The sequence below is a fragment of the Lycium ferocissimum genome, chromosome 2, assembly GCF_029784015.1.
Source record: "Lycium ferocissimum isolate CSIRO_LF1 chromosome 2, AGI_CSIRO_Lferr_CH_V1, whole genome shotgun sequence".
Taxonomy (NCBI): domain Eukaryota; kingdom Viridiplantae; phylum Streptophyta; class Magnoliopsida; order Solanales; family Solanaceae; genus Lycium; species Lycium ferocissimum.
This window is the reverse complement of record NC_081343.1, coordinates 38,525,410-38,541,294: the sequence shown is the minus strand read 5'-3', so window position 1 is coordinate 38,541,294 and position 15,885 is coordinate 38,525,410. Positions and strand designations below refer to the sequence as shown.

The window sequence follows — 15,885 nt, the reverse complement described above, 5'->3', positions numbered from 1 at the left end:
TGATGCCTAAGAGTTTTCTAATTTTCTAGCAATAACCTCATTTTGTACAATTTGAATTGCTCAGAATGATGCAGAGCATTTATCTTTCCATGTTACCTCCCCTTTTTGTGGGAGATGAACTATTTGATGTTTATGAAAACCTACTAAAGATTACGAATCATGAATAGGTTGTTATGGAATAGTAAGAGTTTAATCGCTAAGAAGCAAGAAGACTCCAATATTCGTTTTAATTTTCTTTTTCCTTTTCAAGCCTATTCGCTCACCTTTGGTGCTTTAATAGGGCGAGTTATTAGATAGTAACATCTTTTCAATGGTCACATCAAGTTTCCAATTGTGCGTCTGTTATCTCTTATGGATTTCTCCGTTATAGAGAAAAAAAAAAAAAAAAAAGATGTTTGATGTCAATGGTAAGATGACATGGAAAATCTGACTACTAGGCTCGTGCCTATCTTTATTTTCAACCTGCTTAAATTTTGTGATTGTAGCATCATTATCTTCTAGAGTGGTTTGCACAAAGAAGTTTGTCCACCAAGAAAGCTCCGCATTTTTGCCTATACGTAAAGCAAGTAGTTTGTCAATTCTTTGCTGCTATTCCTGATAGAGGTGGATTTAAGATTTAAATTTGATCGATTCAGAGTTGTACTTTCACATTCTTAGCACTAAACAGATTGTAGTTTCAAAGTTATGATTCAGAATTTATTAAAGTGATGCACAAATTTATGCTTCATCTAAAAATTATTCAGTCCAATTGAACCCATTAGTCTGTCTCTGATTGCAGAGCATCATAAACAACTGAAAAAGGTGCTCCAAGAACCTCATCTTTAAATAATTAGATAAATCAAGATAATGATCAAATGAGTGTCTTAAAGCAAGGCATGCTACTTTCACAAGTATCAGATGATAGTATTGCTCAAGCTGGTGGTATTGATAGTACGGAAAAGGCTCAAATATGCCATCCAACTATCGGAAATGGCTTATTTATGCCACTCGTAATTTAATGCATTCATTTATGCCATCGAACTATAGGAAATGGCTCATTTATGCCATCAAATTATATGAAATGGCTCATTTATGCCACTCATCAATAGTTTGACTCATTTATGCCATCGCCCGTTAATAAAAATGACTCATCCATGCCATATTTCATTAAAACTGGTTTTACAATACCATGTATGACACGTGGCCTCCAACTAGATTATGGTTATGGGTGGTAAGGTGTATGGATCGGATATTTTACTAATTTGGTATTTAAAATTGAGCTGATTTAATTAAACGACGTAGACCTCTAATTGGAGGCCACGTGTCATATCTAGTATTATAAAACCGGCGTTAATAAAAAATGGCATTGATGAGTCATTTTGGTAACGAGCGATGACATAAATGAGTCAAACTATTGATGAGTGGCATAAATGAGCCATTTCCTATAGTTCAATGGCATGAGCCATTTCCTATAGTTCGATGACATAAATGAGCTAGACTATTGACGAGTGGCATAAATGAGCCATTTCCGATAGTTGGATGGCATATTTGAGCCTTTTCCGTTGATAGTATTTCGAAATGCATCATCACCTTTCTTCTATTCTCACCTCTAAATCTTTGATTTGATTCTTTGCCTTCTACTGTCACCGAATAATGAAACGACAAAAGAAAGTAGTCAAGCCAAAAACTTATAAAATTCTGTTGTCACTCGAAAACATCATGAGACGTTTTTATTACAACTATACTAGTCACATCTCGAGAAACGCTTTGAATCAAGACTTTACTCCTACCTCAATTTCAATTCTTCTGAGTTCTGACCTGAAATGGCCTACTGAGTGAGAGACATGCAAAACCAAAAAAAAAAAAAAAAAAATGGGAAGAAGAAGAAGAAGAGTGAGAGACATGCTAAAGTAACTTCAATTGCATAGCTTTCTTGCTTGTGATCTAGCTCAAGCATATCAAAGAGATTGAATTCTCAGCTTTGAAAAGGCGATCAACTGCAGGAGCCTCGCCAGAGCTAGGATGCAGGATGGATTCAAACAGAGAGGTTCATATGGTGGCAAGAACAATGCACAATGTGAATTCCGTCATTTCAAGGGACACACTAATGGATAATTGCTAGTACCCGTAACATGGTTATCCAGCTGATTACAAATCCTTAATTGAAATGTTTTGAAAGTCGATCAAGCCATCAGCTTTATGCAAAGCATAGTACTGTTATACCGTTCATCAATTACCATCCGCCTGAACTAAATAAACTCATCTTTATTGCGTGGTTCTTTGAAAGCCTCATGAGGACACAAGTGATGCTAGTGAGGTTAATTGCATAAGGTCCGAGATCTAAAATAACTTAAACTGAAGATGCAGTATTTTAAAACATATTGAAGTTCAGAACCAAACGGCAGACCTTTAACAAACTGATAATACATAAATGTGATGTACAAATAGAAACATCATTGTTGATGTCTAACTCAGAGCAACAGATGAGGTACCAATTGTATTGTCTAGATATATAGTCAAAAAGCTACAAGATCCATTTTTACCGGGTAAGGAATCTTACTAGATTTCAATGATACGTACTTGAGGTTCCTTAATTGGTATGATATGCCTATGCTTTATTCTTCCCTTTTTTGGGGGGGGTTGGCGGGGGTGGATTTGGAGCTTACATTTCTTGCTTTGAGAAAGGAAGTTCATAAATGTAAATGCTACTCACGGAACAAAACTTGAATAAATTTTTTGCTTAATCTGATCCCTTGTTTACGGGAGGAGCTCTGTGATATGCTGGTATTGTTGTTGGGAAGAACATTTGCCGGATCCCTTCTGCCTTTATGATGGGAAATATGATGCCTGATGCAGACTGAAAAAAAAAAAAAAAAAAAAAAAAAAAGAACATACACACCAAAATGGTTAGACTTTTTAACAAGGTGAACGATTATGCAGGAATTTCAACTGGAACGAAGCGCAATACAACACATGCTCAAAGAGTCGACAAAGACAGTTTGAATATCGCATCTAAGGTACATACCGAAATTAATCTAGCTCCGATCCACAACCTCTTTGGAGAAGGAAAAGGTACAAATAAACGACCAACTCCATAAATGGCCACTGCAAAGAAATGGAGCACCAGGCTCAGTGGGCTAGGATTAAGACCAGAGAGTAGAGCTACGGGTCCTGTTGAACATGTGCCTCCAAGGCTCAAATAGTCAAAACATGCCTCTCGCATTTCCCTCCTTGCTTGATCAGGAGAAGCACAGAACACTTTATACAGAGCTCCAGCCAAAGTATTTATCGTGGAAGCCACTGGCTGCAAACATAGACCAATACAAGAATGAGTAACAAGGTAACTAAGTCAGAAAAAGTGGCCCTTCTTCCAATCCAGAGTTTCAGCTCTATTTGTTCGTATTCTTTTAGAGGGAATAGCTCTCAAGTTGTGTCTTATTTTTAGACATTAATCCCACTTCAAATAACATAAAATAACATACTACCCTTGTCCCAATTTATGGGAAGGTGTTTTACTGAACACGAAGTTTAAGAACGAGGAAGGCCTTTGAAACAAGTGGTCTAAAATAAGCCATAGATGTGTGGGGCTATAAATCATCTCATTAAGGATAAAATGAGAAGTTTAAAGTTAAATTGTTACTCATTATAGAAAGGTGTCATTCTTTTTTGGGACTGACTAAAAAGTAAGGGTGTCACATAAATTGGGGCAGAGGGAATATGATTTTCCTGTAGAGATTGGAGAAGCTTTCAGGTAAAATATATCAAATGCCACGTAAAATTGCTAGAAAGAAGGTTCACCCTATACATGATCAAGAAGCTGAAATAACATTTTCTTCTTAATAAGCCACAACAACATAATCTTAGCTTTACCTTGCGCAAAGTATAAAAGGACTCCAGATATTTACATAATTCATCTGCATCATTCAGGTCTTGCAACGGCATAAGGAGATTCCTTAACACTGCAATGTCTGAAAGCGCAACAGTCATTCCCCCACCAGTTAAAGGATGGCGCATGTTGAAAGAATCACCTAGCAACAGAGCTCCAGGTGTAGGATAGGGAGCAGCTGGCATGCTCCTATTTGGCATAGTTCTAATATGTCCCTTATCAATTGCAGATAGAAACGCATCATGTAGCTCAGGTGGGACCTAAATAAATGTACAAATCAATCACGGAAGAATGTTGGGAGGAAAAAAATATGTATCTTCAGAAACAGGCAGTTATATATGAGGTAAAGAAAAGGGATTTTTTCATTTTTGGCCCGTCGGCCGAAATTAATTACGGGCGCTAGCCAAAATATACAAAAAGAATACTGATTATGTATATTACATGTATATTCATGTATACTATATGTAGATTTATGTATACAAAATGAAGTATACTATATATAGATTTATGTATACAAAATGAATATTATATGTATATTTATACTTAGTATACAAAACATATACATTTTCCAGCAATGACTTTTTAGGGCGGTCCAAAAATGTAATTTTCCCTAGAAAAAACAAAGACCGACTTAATATACCGGCTGTGTATATTCTAAAGTTTAAAAAAGTTAGTACAATGCAGGGAAGCTATAGGTACCTGGGGAGCCACCATAGTCTTCAAATAATTTGCCATATCACCATTAGCAAGAGAAGGAAGCTTTTGACCAGGTACATCGACCAAGCAGCGAATTTCCGTGCTACTGATAGGATAAAATAAGATGGGAGAAGGATCTGCCAGAATAACATGCCCATGGTTTGGGTATGGAAGCCGATCATTCTCCAATTCCAATACCAGACCAACAAAGCAAGACGGAATATCAACCTGCAAATGTCAAAAGATAATCACACTTAAAATGATTTCAAGATCTAAATATGCCAAACTCAGCAGGTGATATATATCATTGGGCTGATGCGTGCATATGACGCTAAAGAAACAAATTAACTGACATGTTTTGGTATTAACTTCACCTTAGGGTCACAAAGAGAGCGACGCAAGTTTGAAAAGCACCCATCACAAACTACTGTAAGAGGAGCATGTGCTTTAAGTTCTTGACCAGCCTTCGTTTTGTACTGAACACCCTTGATGGATCCATTTTCTTCAATCAAGGATATTACGGTGCCTTGCTCCAATCGTACACTGTACATAATTTAATAAAAAAGCAGCCAGTTGATTATTTGAAACTATGTTAAGGATAATTACAAATACAAGACTTCATCAATAACTAAAACCATGAAATGCGTCAAGAAAAATTGTTCTAATAAATAGACTGCATGGGAAAGCTTACTTGGGAAGAGTAGCTGCTTTTTCTCTCATCTTTTGTATGAAACGCCCATTGTGGAAGCTTCTCCCAGCCACATCCGAATGGAAATTTTCCAAGGGATAAGAAACGCTTGTGCTCTTTCCATCTTTGAAAAGAGCATATCCAACCACCCGCTGGGCATCAATATCCTCAACACAATCTGCATCCCAATGGCATAGGTCAAGAGCGCAAAAATTATGCAAACTTAGTATAGTACATCAAAAAGTGAACTATATCTCTTAATTCGGTTAAAACAAGAACTTATTTCATTTTTTTGAAGACAAACCTTCAAGGCCCAACTCAATCAATTTAAGATAACCCCCAGGCTGTAGCAACTCGCCGACAATCCGGTTGGGCTCTGCCAAATCCCTTTCAATGACGAGAACTCTGCGCCCTTCCTGCATCAGCTGCCAAAAATTAATGTTTAGGGGCTGAGGGAGGATCAGAAATTAGAAAAGGCTCAAATGACAAAGATTTTCCTTTGTCCTGCTAGTGGACACAAGTTTTAGGTATCAAATGCCAAATTTTCCATTACAGCTAGAGACTCCTAGTTTCTTACTACAGGCAGTTAAAGATCACAACTTACCATCAAGAAAAGAAAATTGACAGCACCAGTGTGTTGGATTAAAGAAAATACTCTCTTCCTGAAATGTTTGGCCTTTTTCCCTTCCCATGATTCAAACTAGTGAATTTAGACCAACATCTTCGAACGTCCTTTTTCACCATTTTGATATGAGAACAACTGCAACATTTTCTTTTTTTTGTTGTTGTTGGAAAATAACAACTGGAACTTATAGTAGTACTTCCCTATGGTTTCATCGTCTGAAAATTTTCATTTTTTAAAAAATGGTTTAATCTGCTCCAATTTAGTTCTAGAAATTAGTCCAATTAACTCTTGACAAGCATAAGTGCCCAAGCAAATAAGGTCAGAGGGGCTAGTATCTATATATGCAAGTTCACATTAAAAAGACCTTATGGATATAAGCTAAAACTTAAGAATTTTTCGTACAAAAAAAAAAAAAAAAAGAATCATTCATCGCTCTTTCTTAACCAATGCCAATAGGATAATTTCTTTCCTTAAGGAAAATATTTAGCTTTCTATTCTTTCTTGCTCTCTCAGTAGTGACAAATTACTCCTCTAAAAAAAGGTTCTTTTTATAAGTAGTTACTCCCTCTGTCAATTTAAGGGTCGTACTTTCCTTTTTGATCGGTCTCAAAAGCAGTCTCATTCTATATATTTAGTAAGTTGATAATTCGAACATCGTACGTGTCAAGTCTAAAACCACAAGATTCACAGGACATTTTAGTACCTTATACATATTTTAGTATATTATACACATCTTTAATTTATATCAGAAGATTCAAAAGTCTCTTTTTATTTCTTAAACTCGATGTCAATTCAAACTAAGCCACTTAAATTGGGACGTATTATATTAGGAAATAGAGGTAGTAAGAGAAATTGGGAAATTAGACCTTGCCAAGGGTATGAGCAAGAGCAGCACCAGCAACCCCAGCTCCAACAACAATTACATCCGTATTATCGCTCCCTTTCTCTGATTTACATTTGTTTGTAATTACATTGTTGGTCTCACCAGATTTATTGTCTTTCTTCTTATAATAATTGGGTGTTCTTGGTCTTAAAATATAAAGAAGAAGGAACCCCAACAGAGAAACAATAAAACTGGGAACAATATATTTATCCATCATGAAATTCACCATTTTCTCGTCCGATTTGGATAGAGAGACAAAGGGTAACCTTTTCTTTGTAATATTGGACTGAGATAATGGTGATTTGGGTGGTGGAGAAGGGGTTGTTTGGCTTGCAGAAACAGGAAAACTGTGTTTTTTAGAGAAGAAGATGACGGAGAAAGAGAGGTAGTTGTTGTTGGTATTTATAAGAAGCATCGAAATCGGGATCCAATTGGATTTGTTTTTGGGTGGAAATTGCGAGATTAGGAAAATAAGAAGAGACAATATTCAAGTCTGGTAAGACGTAACAACGTTAAAGGCCTCAAAGTTCGTTACATGAAAAGTAGGGGTCATTTGCACTTTTGACCCTATTTTGTGCTGGAATTCATGTTCGTCCCTCAAGACAAATACTCCCTCCGGATCAAAAAGAGCCTCTTTTTTTTTATTGGTAAAAAGAGTGTGCACTTATCAAATTTAGAAAGAATTAATCTTATTTTTTCAGATTTACTCATATTAAGTGTTATGTAATCAAATCCAATACCTATTTAATTAAGGATAATTTGGTCAAATTACCCATTTTTTTCTAGGAGTTTTCTTAAAGGGTTTGCAAATTGCTAAGTGGATACTCTTTTTGATCTGGAGGGAGTAACTTTTTTACAGGATATAAGTTATATTTTCGCATTATAATATCTTATAAGTTATGTTGAATAACTTAAGCACCGCAAGACATAAGTTCAATTTTGAAAGGCAAAAGTTAAAAACCAGCCCATTTAAAGGACAAAAATTAGAAACCAGTCCATTTGAAGGACAAACAGTGCAATTTCTTCAAAGTAACTTGGGTGGACTTGTGTGAACAAAACGGGGCAATTGATTTTGTTATTAAATTATTTTTAGTTTTATATCAAATTTCATATTTATTTATGTACTTAGGGGATTTAAAAATAAAATAGAAAAAGTCTGTTGCATAGTCATTTGTTTTATAAATTTTGAATTATTTCCTCCGGCGAAAGGATTCAACATAAATTTTGTGAGAAAATGATTCGGCATAACCTTCTATAATTTGAATTAAAGAAAATAATTTACAAAAAATTCTTGTATTTTATTTTATTTTATACGAGCAATTGTCAAAATCACATTCGAACTATCACTTTTTCGCGAGTTTCTCATCCAACTATCAGTTGTTCCCTTTTTGAGAAGAACGTGTCAATGGAGGCAACATAACATCAATTTAAACTAGTAAGCATAAGCATAACTATTTATACCATCATATAAATTGTAGCGCATACAAAAAATGTTATGTTCATTCAGTTGATTTCTCCATCGATACTAGTTAGAGAAAAGGGAAAAAAAAAACTATATTTCAACTTGAGCTTAAAGCACTCTTTTCTTTTCTCTACTGATAAACTACTTGAAAAAATAACATTTAATGAAACAAATTAGTAATTGGCTAGCAGATGATATACCACTTATTTCCTTATAGTTGTTGCCAGTAAATAGTTGTTAGTAATTTAAAGTAAATGAGTCTTAAATTATTATTTTTATTGTAAAAATCTCAGAATACATGACCCTATCTTCTGGGGTCTGCTAATGCAATTTGTTTTGGGGTTTTATGCTATATTATAGTAAAAAGGAGAATTGTGCATTTTTTCTTGATTAGTTGAAATGACATCTTCCGTCAAAATTACACAATCATGAAAAGGATGACTGTCCTTACAAGTCGTTTGGATATTTGTTACCTATTGTATTTTATCGTATTATTACCATGAGTACAATATTTGTTTTAAATGTATAAAACCCGAATATTCACTCCCCTACACGATTCTAAATATTTGATTTGCTAATTTTGTTATCAATCTTTAATGAATAGTCTTTTCAAATAATTATTTTCACTCTCTAACCACATATTGGAAGAAAATAATTATTTTTTAGGATAACTTGCGTCATATTAAATGTGCAGTGAATCTAAGAACACTTTGACAATTGGGACATAGTTAATTTAAGTAACAAATTAACCCATACAATTTTTCAAAACTTTTATTTTGTGGCATATGACTTTAATATGAATAAAGTTAAAATTATGAAATATTGGCATTGAGAATTTCCAGTCGGATAATTATAATTCTTTAGCAATGTCACAATATCCTTTCCTACAATTTGCATCCATTATTGGGTATAAGAAGAAATTGTAATAAATAATTTTCATGAGATAGTAATTTAGATCAGTGTGCTGCAAAACTTTGCACTCCCTTGCATATTTGGTGCACGCAATATCCAGTATCCTTCCTTAGTATGGATCATATGAACCTGAAGTCTAGTAAATTAATATTAGATTAGGACATGTTCCCAGATATATATTTGGATTGGAATGAAATCAGTAGAATGACTTAAAGTAGCCGAACTTTGTATAACATTGGACCTCAAATCCTAGTCACTTTGTAGGTCAAGTTATGAATGTACAATTTTATCCAAAAAAGATACACGATTGAAGTAATTTTTGCTTTGGAAGGGTATAAAATTCGTTCAATATTTTAAGGTTATCTTGGTCGATCAACATTTATATTCACGCTTTTATGACAATACTAGTTTCTACGTATGTGCGTTGCACGAATGTACCTCATCAATTATTATTATTAAAATTATAAATTGTACTTGCATGTTGTCACCTAATTCTAAGGTTAATATAGTTGGATATTGTCTGAACCTAAAAATATAATTTTTTGCGCTATACATCTAAATGATCTTCTAAAAAAAATATGGGATCTCATACTACAAATCACTCTTTCATGTAGAATTCCTAGCACATTATCTTTGGTACGCTCGTTGAGATACCCAAAAGACAGCAAGCCTCTTACAAGTAGATTTTTCTAATTTAAATTGCTTGTTCTTCTCAGATAATGAGCCTATAAAAAGAGTCTGCGACTTGCAAGGAAAACAATTAGTTTTCCTCATATATAATTCTTAAATATATTTATCAAAATTATCTGTTTAAAAACTAATTAAATTCTTAAAGGGCATAAATTTGAAGAGGATATAAAGTCACATATAAATTTGCTAAAAGTTAATTAGATTATCATCCATACTAATGGAGACTTCAACAAAACGATACCGACTTATTTCATTATTGTCTCGTTAAAACATGCTTCATAATTTCATGATTGCGGATTTTTCTTGTCAAAATAAGCTCCATAGTGTCATTATTGTCTTGTCAAAATAGGCTCCGCAATAGGGGGAAAATTTAGGTGAATAAATCAGTGAAATTCCAAAAAAAAAAAAAAAAAAATTAATATTTGCTCTAAATCAACAATGAAACCGAGTCACTGACTGAGAAATTTATAGTCTGCATCTTAAATTAAGTTTGGCCAACACAAGTTGTTGAACTATAATCAAATTTGACATTAAACAAATAATTACCTATAATTTAATTTCGCATAAATTTATAGTTTGTATTTTAAATTAAGTTATCGTTGCAGCAAGAATAATGAATGAGAAGTCTCTGACTTGCTGAGGAATATTAATCGCATAAGAACTGAAGCACTATCACTTAATCATCCCTAACATTGCTGCTTGATAAATTTCAAAATAAAAATAAAAAGATATAAAACATTTACGAAAATATGACTCAATAGTTATGCCTCACAAAAAAATTGGAGAAACTTCTGCGAATGCAATTTTAAACATAAATATATGTAGAAATAATAATCAAAATAAAAGAAAACCTCGGCCAATTCTGGTCTTAGCAGTTACCAGTTATATCCCCTTCAGTATCTACATCAATATCTCCAATTCTTTGTTTCCGTGTAATCTGCTAAAGAGACGAAAATACTATAACAATTCAATAAAAAACATAACCAAGAACAAGAGTTTATTGTTAAAATACGTTGGATCCAAATCAAAGGTAACCCTTAAATCTCGAATCCATCATTTAATATAGTGAAAGGAACATACGTCCTTAAATAAAAATGAATTAATTCAATTATATCTATTATATTATGAATTAAGAAGAAATACAGCATCAGGACTAAATAATTAATTAAAATAAACTGAGCGGTAGACAAACACAATTTTTTTCATATTGCAAAAAGGAAAAAAGGAAAATTCAGAACCAATAGTCCTTGTAAAAATCAATTACAATCAAACAGGACGGCTAAATCAAAGACTTACTATCAAAAAGTGGCTTTAAATGAGTATCAAGCAAAACTTCCAAGGGAAGAGACAAGTAGATTCATACAAAAAAGTGAAAAACTGAGGGGTCTCAAATGGGCGGGTTGGGCTGAAATTGACCCAATCAAAATGGGTTGAGGTGATAAATGGGTTGGGCTAATATTGACTCAAAAGTTACTTGGGCTGAAATTGGCTAAAAATGGGTTGGGTCATGACCCGCTCAACTTGACCCAATTTTTTTGAAGGGTCTAATTTCTAGAAAAACATTTTGGTGGAAAATATTTTCTAGAAATACATTTTTCGTGAAAAATATTTTCGCGGATTTTTCAAAAATATTTTTGAGGAAAACATTTTCCGTGGTAAATATTTTCGAGCAAAACATTTTTCGTGAAAAATATTTCCCTTCATATCAAACACACTACAAACTTATAAGATACATGATACAAGAAAAGTGTATACATAAAAAAATAGAGTAAACACTCAAGCAATAAACTCAAATTTAAGTAAATCTTAAAAAACGGGTAATTAATGTAAATGTTTGGAGATCACTTAAATGCTATGTTTGGGTTAAAATCAAAATCGTCAATATTTAAATTATCTCGAGTTCCAACCCATAAAATATTAGACGGGTTAGGCGGGCAATCACCTTTGGGCCAAATCTGACACCTCTACAAAAAAAAAAAAAACCAAGAAATTACCTCTAAAAAGGACCAGTTGATAATCAGTCTTCACGTTTTTGTACTGATAAGAAAAGAAAAAGTCCGGATGAAACTCTTAATATATAGAGTTAATAGGAGTTTCATAATGTCCTTGTTTTTACTTGTAATTGTCCAAGAAGAATTAGAATTATATTGTTGTAAGCATGTTGTCCAAAAGCAATTGGAATGCTACCCTAAAAGAGTTCTATCAATTACAAAGTTAGAATTACGTTGGGAGGTTAAGTCCTAAAGAATTTAGCTCTGTCCATTATTCCAATTATGTACAATATTAATTGGTTCATGAAATAAATATTTAGTTTTAAAAGGATCGGTAGTTCAATAGAAATAGGATTAGTAATTAGCAATGTTAGTAGTAATTGTAAGGGTATAAAAGTCAATCAATATGTTAAGGTTATTTTAGTCAATCAACATTTATATTCATGCTTTTAAAATAATATATATAGATTATTATATATTATAGATAGATAGATATAAATAGATTATAGATTAACTATTTTAAATTTTCAATTGAATCTCTAAATTTTCTTAAACCTACGTTTCAAAATTATCAAAATTACCAATTGGTAAACAAATTCGATGGAAATTATTATGTACTCCGTCTCTTCATTTGATATCGCAGACTTGTATATAGTCAGTCTTTTGTTATCTAAAGCATGGATTCATGTATACAGATCAAGGGCTGTAGTAAAACAAAAAAGGTTCCAAGTAAATGCTGAACAAAGTATAAATTGGTAAGTCAAATACGAGTTTGGCATACTAGAGTAGGAAAAATAGAACTTGGCATTATCTGCTCATAGTGGACGATAATGATATAAGTTCAGACAGGGAATTTAGTTGGTATTTGATATTTATTTTGGCTTATGTGTGTCCAATTATGCAATATGGAAACTCTAACAAACAAAAGTTCAAAGAACCACAACTTGGTTAAATAAAAAGGTGGAGTGATTTTCATGATATTTAGAAAAGGTTGAGTGATTTTTACGCTATAATTTTTTTTTTTAATCACAATAAAGTAAAAGTTGAGTGGCCAAAGACAAATGAGGCAACAAGTCAAGCCCAACAGACTTGATAAAAATTTCAATGATAAATCACTTCAATGCTGAATTTGGTTCGATATGCTTATTCGCAACCTTTTATTGTAAAGCAGAAGCTTTCATTCCTGGAAAGTAAAGAAAGAACCTTTTTATATTTTTATTTTTCAGTACACTCATCATAATAATGTAATCAAGTAGAAAGCTAGTAATCTGTATTAATAAACCATGTTACGGGTGCAACAAGGAAATCACATGGCATGGTTTACATAGGACAAAATTCAGGGGCAAACTAATCAAACAATTTCAAGAAAGAAAAAACCTTGACTTGAGTAGGCAGTAGGTCCTATACTTGTATATGTTGTGGTCTATAAGCTGAGACTTACTAGTGAGCGATGATGTTAATTTTGTCTATTAATCTGTGAAGTTGATTAATATTAGAAATCGGGTCACATCTCAAAGCTACACCAGTAGACTATATGTGTTCCTCTTTCTTGAAAATAAATTGAGCATCAAATCCAAAATCTTTATGTCATTTATGTTGCACAGATATATGTGTGGGCAATTGACACGGGTGCGGATCTTGAAGTAGAATTCCTCATGCCCTAATAGGAGTATGAGCAATAGTGTTAAGAGACAAGTATATTTTCAATAATTAATTAAAGTTATTAAATTAAAGCTAATATGATTTAATTCTTTATAAGCATTTATAATATTTTATTCATAAGTTATCTTGAGTAATAAAAATCAAGTATAGTACCATCAACATTTGCATAATTTAAGAATCTAAAAGTTAAATGGCACATCACCTGAAATGCAATGGAAATTACTTCAACTTTGAGAAAATCAGTCGTGATCTGGTACGAAATAATCTCTAAATTTGACTTGAAGTAGTCGTCATCCCACACCAATTGGCTCCACCAGTCTGGTGATCTGTTTATTACTTTGATGTTATTAGATCGATATTTGAATAAGAGAGAGGCAACTTCCTTATTCGATCACAATATACCAGGCTAAGTTCTTCCAGGTGTTCCCATATACTCTGTGGCTCCCCCAAGGTTCCTAATATTGGTAAGTCGTTCAACCATAACTTCCTATTTTTGAGGACAAGTTCGTCTGACTTTTGCCGCATTGCACAACAACCTCTACGATCTGGTCACAATGGGCAATTTTAATTTCTTCCAAGTGCTTGGGTGCAAGAGAAGCTCCACTGATGTTAAACACACATGTTAAACTTTGGCAAAAAAGCATAATTAGTTGGCGTAATTTAGAAAATCGTACACTCAAATGATGACCGAAATCAGGAACTCTTTAAATTACATACAGAATGGAGGTGGAGTTGTTCCAGCTTTGTCAAAAGGTCAAACTGTCCACTTCCTTCTTCCACTGGTCTGAAATCACAAGAACAATTTCAAATGTAGAGTGAAATTAATGCATCAAAACTGTTGTATGCAATCAACTTTCTCAGACCCATGCATTTTCTCAAGTACAAATCTGAAGCAAACTGCAACATGCCTGAGAGCTTTACGTTACTGAAAATTTCACAATTGAAGACGCCTATCGATCATGCTTGTTGTGGTGGAAAAGTTTGTGTTTAAATGCTTCTATTCTAAGATTGAAAATACCGTCCGTTACTCATCAAATGTTGAAAATCTAAGGAAGAAATGGAGAAGCTAACAAAGTTTAAAGATGCTATCTAGGAGAAGTTGGAAAGAGCTGAGAGAGAAGGCTATAAACCAAAACCAGATGTTCTCAAATGGCTCGAAGATGTTTACAAGCTGCAGAATGAATGGAAGTCTGTTATTAACGAGATTGGCCAAAAGAATTTTTAAATTCACAAATGGAAATAACATTCAACAAGTCAACAACAACAAGGATGATAGGAGTCTCCAATTGTGAACATCTTCGAGCCATTTGAGAACATCTTGGTTTTGGTTTATAGCTTTCTCTCTCAGCTCCTTCTACCTTCTCTTTGATAGCATTTCTAAATTTTGTTTTAGAATTCAACATTTGATGAGTAAAGGAGGTATTTTCAATCTTAGGATAGAAGCATCTAAATACAAACTTTCCCTCCACAACAACAAAGTCAGATACAACAGAAAAGAGTATGTCCATTGAATATATAATTCTTGAGGTAAAAAAAAAGGCTTATGAGAATGCTAATGGTGCTCTCAAAGATGATCAAGTGAAGCTAAACTGACTCTTTCTTTGTTGTTAAAGGAAGTACTTATTGAAAATCATTAATCAATTTTAAATTCTTCTTGTGGAGCCTCTTCAATCTTGCTCAGATGGGAGAAGAATGATTCCTTTTATTTGAAGAACTGCTTTAGCCATCCATTTTTTTCTACCATAAATTTAAAAATATTCATTGATCCATCCACTTCTAACCAGAGATTTCGAGTTCGAGTCCTTGAATGGAGAAACTCCTGATAGAGAACATTGTGAATATCAAATCGTTAACATCTGATGAAGTTGCAAGATAAATACTTAGCACAGTAACTCTATATGGTACTGCTCCATTTTAATTTCCTTCCTTATTTAAGGCAGAATTCCAGGAAAATATTTAATAAGTTTTAAACAGTTGTTGTGGAGCCTCTAGATTCTTGTGCAGATGGGAGAAGAAATGATTCATTTTATTTTAATGATTACTTTGGACAACCTTTACTTTTTGGCTTTTTCTACTATTTAAATTGACAAAGCAAACGTATAAGAAGGAAAAGAAGAAAAGGAATGTTGCCAGCAAGAGAGTTTCATATTATATACTACTGTAAATGATATAAGAAGCACTACTGTTGCAATTTATTCATTCTTGAGAAATGAGTGAAGCAAGGGCTTTTTCCGTTTTGATATATATACTCCCTCCGTTTCAAAATGTCTGTATTACTTTTCTTTTTAGTCCGTTTAAATAAGAATATCTCTTTACCTTTTTGGTAACTCTTTAATTCCAACTTTCCACATAACATGTTTAAGACCACAAGATTAAAGGACATTTTGGTACATTCCACACATCTATAATTT

The 15,885-nt window shown here is 33.3% G+C and overlaps 1 protein-coding gene across 1 annotated transcript; it reads right to left on the bottom strand.

Annotated features, from left to right (window-relative positions):
- Window positions 1–2,557: 2,557 nt before the first annotated feature.
- Window positions 2,558–7,260, bottom strand: LOC132036538 (squalene epoxidase 3-like). The gene is made up of 8 exons (XM_059426898.1): window positions 6,741–7,260; window positions 5,554–5,665; window positions 5,253–5,427; window positions 4,936–5,104; window positions 4,565–4,789; window positions 3,850–4,125; window positions 3,005–3,283; window positions 2,558–2,836 (listed from the first exon to the last, which is right to left on the bottom strand). The coding sequence occupies exons 1-8, from the start codon at window positions 7,170–7,172 to the stop codon at window positions 2,720–2,722; spliced, it is 1,785 nt and encodes a 594-aa protein (XP_059282881.1). The 5' UTR covers window positions 7,173–7,260; the 3' UTR covers window positions 2,558–2,719.
- Window positions 7,261–15,885: the final 8,625 nt, after the last annotated feature.